This window comes from Ipomoea nil, unplaced genomic scaffold (genome assembly GCF_001879475.1).
Source record: "Ipomoea nil cultivar Tokyo-kokei standard unplaced genomic scaffold, Asagao_1.1 scaffold1125, whole genome shotgun sequence".
NCBI classification, from domain to species: Eukaryota; Viridiplantae; Streptophyta; class Magnoliopsida; order Solanales; family Convolvulaceae; genus Ipomoea; species Ipomoea nil.
The window spans coordinates 896,434-900,147 of record NW_017617553.1 but is presented as its reverse complement, the minus strand read 5'-3'; the positions used below and the strand labels follow the sequence as shown (position 1 = coordinate 900,147).

The 3,714-nt window shown below is 44.3% G+C and overlaps 1 protein-coding gene across 1 annotated transcript; it reads right to left on the bottom strand.

Moving 5' to 3' along the window:
- Window positions 1–1,020: 1,020 nt before the first annotated feature.
- Window positions 1,021–2,583, bottom strand: LOC109183394. The gene is made up of 4 exons (XM_019333474.1): window positions 2,045–2,583; window positions 1,843–1,976; window positions 1,611–1,799; window positions 1,021–1,484 (listed from the first exon to the last, which is right to left on the bottom strand). The coding sequence occupies exons 1-4, from the start codon at window positions 2,581–2,583 to the stop codon at window positions 1,021–1,023; spliced, it is 1,326 nt and encodes a 441-aa protein (XP_019189019.1).
- Window positions 2,584–3,714: the final 1,131 nt, after the last annotated feature.

The following is a 3,714-nucleotide window of genomic DNA, read 5'->3' as shown; positions in this document are numbered from 1 at the left end:
TGTAAACTTTTAAAATGATAGATTTTTTTTTTTGGGAAAAAAGAGGGGGAAACCCGCAGATCGTTAGACGACCATCACTGTAGCATTCTCGCCAAGAAGGCCTAACTCATCCTCCCGAAGAATTCTCTGAATAGCAATAGGAGGTCTTTCAAACCAAACGAAGTCATCGCTTTGATTGTAGGCGTTGATGGTCATTGAGTCTGCCACTTTGTTTTGTTCTCTGGGAGCGTGAGTGAAAGATATCTCCCAGTCTCGCGTTTTTGCAGCTCTGCACAGCTCCACCAAATTGCTTGCCGTTCCATCGTAATTCTCTGCACCATTGATTAGAGATATGGCTCTAGTGCAATCTGCTTCAAAAGTTACTCTTCTATAGCCCATCTCCCACGCTTTCTCGACGCCAAAGAGGATGCCCCAAACTTCCGCCTCCAAAGCATTACATACGCCAATTTTCTTCGAGAAAGCACCTAAGAATTTTCCTTCCTCATTTCTGATAACTCCGCCGCATGCAGCACGTCCCTGCTTTCGCGCTCGTATTAACTTTGATCCAGCCCGTCCTCGGAGGTTTCCATGGCTGGCTCCTTCTGTTGTCTCTTCTCTGTTTACCACCTGGTCCGGATCGGACTCCCTCATGAGCACGCTCTCAATATCTTTGAACTGTCTATGGAGCCAATCAATCTTTTGGCAAATGTCCTTTTCCACACCATTAAACACTTTTTCGTTATGCCATTTCCATATCCACCATGCCGTTATGGCGAATCTAGCACTCCTTTGTTTTCGTCTCTTTCCACCCGAACTACTACCTGCAACGTTACGTTCAAGCCATAAATTAAAATCCATGGGTTGATACGTACCTAGGCCATCGTCAATCGCGATCTGCTTCCAAACTGCTTCGGCTGCTGGGCAGCTTCTGATGGTGTGCTCCACGTTCTCTTTCTCCGCACCGCATATGCTGGCTGCATTGTTCATTCGCTGTAAAGCCTCTTTTTTTTCCTCTCGGTATTGCACATGATTCGCCCATGTTTAACTAGCCAAATGAACGGCCGAAATTGCCTTCCAATCGTAAGTGCTTTGGATTCCTGTGTGTTGGCGAGTCAGACTGTATGCTAATTTTGTGGAGAAGATTTTGTCTTCATTAGGGCCCCATCCTATACGATCATGTTTCCTTGCATCATTAATGAGGATTTTTACAGAAAGCTCCGCTCGTTTCTCTGGATGAAGCCCAATGTCAATTGCGTTCCAGTTCCAATATCCCCTTTCGTCCCAAACATCTACAATTTTGGTGTTTCCCGCATTTCTATTCAAGGGTCCAATCAGGAAATTCTTGAGGGGTTTTTCTCCGATCCAGTGGTCCTCCCAGAAACTAGTGTTTCTGCCATTTGCTACTACCTTAACTGCTCCTTTTTCAAGAATATGAGCAGCTGCACAAATTCCTTTCCAACTATTAGACTCATTTCTTTTACGTGTCATTTTAGCAATGCTCTTCTCTGTTTTCATATATTTTCAAGTTAAAATCCGAGAGCATGTGCTCGTGTCATCTTTGAGCACTCGCCACCCAAGTTTAGCTAGTATGGATAGGTTCATGCTTCTCATGGATTTGATTCCAAGCCCACCTTCCTCTTTTGGAAGAGTCACCGTGTCCCATTTAACAAGGCTAGTTTTCCTTTTGGTTCCGTCGCCGCCCCATAGGAAATTCCTTGTTGTTTTATCAATTGCGTCACAAACTCCTTTTGGCAAAAGCATGGTTTGCATTGCGTACGTTGGAATGGCATTTAAAACCGACTGAGCCAATATTTGTCTTCCTGCAAGGCTCAGAAAACGGGTTTTCCACCCTTCAAGTTTTACCTCTTACTCTGTCGAGGATGGCTTTGCAATGATCCTTAGTTACTCTCCCGTGCAGAGAGGGTACCCCTAGATATCTTCCTAAATCATCGGTTGCTGGTATGCCAGCTAGCGAAGCAATTTCATTCGCATCCTCCCTGCACACATAGTTAGAGAAAAAAAATATTCGATTTAAGCTTATTAATTTTTTGACCGGAGGACTTACAAAACCTGTCGAGGCATTCCATAATCGTGCATATCTGGTTTTCCCTTACTTGCTTCCGCAAACAAGACCATGTCATCTGCAAAGAAAAGGTGAGATATACTACTCGGGCCATTCCTTGACACCTTAATGCCTTTCCACCTCCCTTGAGTGACTGCCTCCGTAATAATGTGACATAACCGTTCAATGCATAAGACAAACAGGTAAGGAGATATTGAGTCTCCTTGCCTTACACCCCTTTCTGGTTTGAAACTATCAAGTTTCCGTCCTTCCCAAAGAATTGACATTTCTGCTCCCTCTACACAGTGCATAATATTCCTAGTCCAGGTATCATTGAGACTAACTTTGAGAAGAGTGTCCCTAATGAAATTCCAGTCCAATCTATCGTAGGCCTTTTCGAGGTCAATCTTCAAGACCATATAGCCATGTTGGTTCTTCTCAGTTGTGATGGTGTGAAGGATCTCATGATAAATCACTATGTTGTCCGTTATCTGCCTCTCAGACACAAAGCTCCCTTGACTAGGACTGATGATATTCGACATGATTAACTTGAGCCTATTTGCCATAACTTTCGTGATACATTGCAAAGGCTAGTGGGCCTTAACTGAGTGACTTTCTCTGGTGCTTGCACTTTTGGAATGAGAACTATGTTAGTGTCATTCATACCAGTTGGGAGGGTTCCATTCTTGAAGAAATCATCCACGAGGTTATACATGCTATCCCCAACAATTGGCCAAGACTTCTGGTAGAACATTGCATGGAGTCCATCTGGGCCCGGGGCCTTCAAAGGTGCCATTGCCATAAGCGCGTCACGTACTTCCTCTTTGTTCACGTCTCTGCTTATATGCATCCATTGTTCCTCCGGAATGGTGGGAAACATACCCGTGAGGTCACTAGGGGTGGGTTCATCGTGATCTCGCCTATACAAACCTGTGAAATACATTTGGACCATTTCTTCAATTTTTTCCTTATCACTAATCCACTCCTCATTCTCATTTTTTCTGGCCCGACGTATCATGGTTGCAGCGTGGTAATACTTAGTATTTAAATCCCCTGAGCGAATCCAGTCTTCTTTGGACTTCTGGAACCATTTTATTTCCTCTTGATGAAGAGCCTCCTCCAACTCTTTTCTAAGTTTCCTCTCGAGTGTTATGAGACCATTACTCGGACAGCTTCCCATGCAGCGTTGTATACCATCAATGCGTGCAGTAAGCCTCCTCTTCCGATTTTCAATGTTACCAAAATCAGTCATATATGTTCTAATCCCTGCAGCTAGTTTGTATATTAGCAATATTCTCTGTAATATTATCATTTGTGCGCCAGTTCCTTTGGATCATTTTCAGGAATTCGGGATGTCTTGCCCAGGCTGCTTGGAATTGAAAGCGTGAAGCTCTGCCTGTTGCTGCGGTAGCGCCGATCTCAATGAGGAGAGGAGAATGATCTGAGCAGACCCGAGTCAAAGCGTCACTTTAGTCCCCGGATGATTCGAGAGCCACTCCACATTCGACAGTACGTGCTCGGTCTAAACGAGCGCAGCGCCAGTGAATGTAGCTTTTTCCTTCCCTCTCGTCCATGCATATGTAAACTGGCACCAAAAAAACCTCCTAAGTCAATTAAGCCTTGTTTAAAAATCCAATATCTCATGCATACCTGCGCATCTGTTGTTGCCGAAG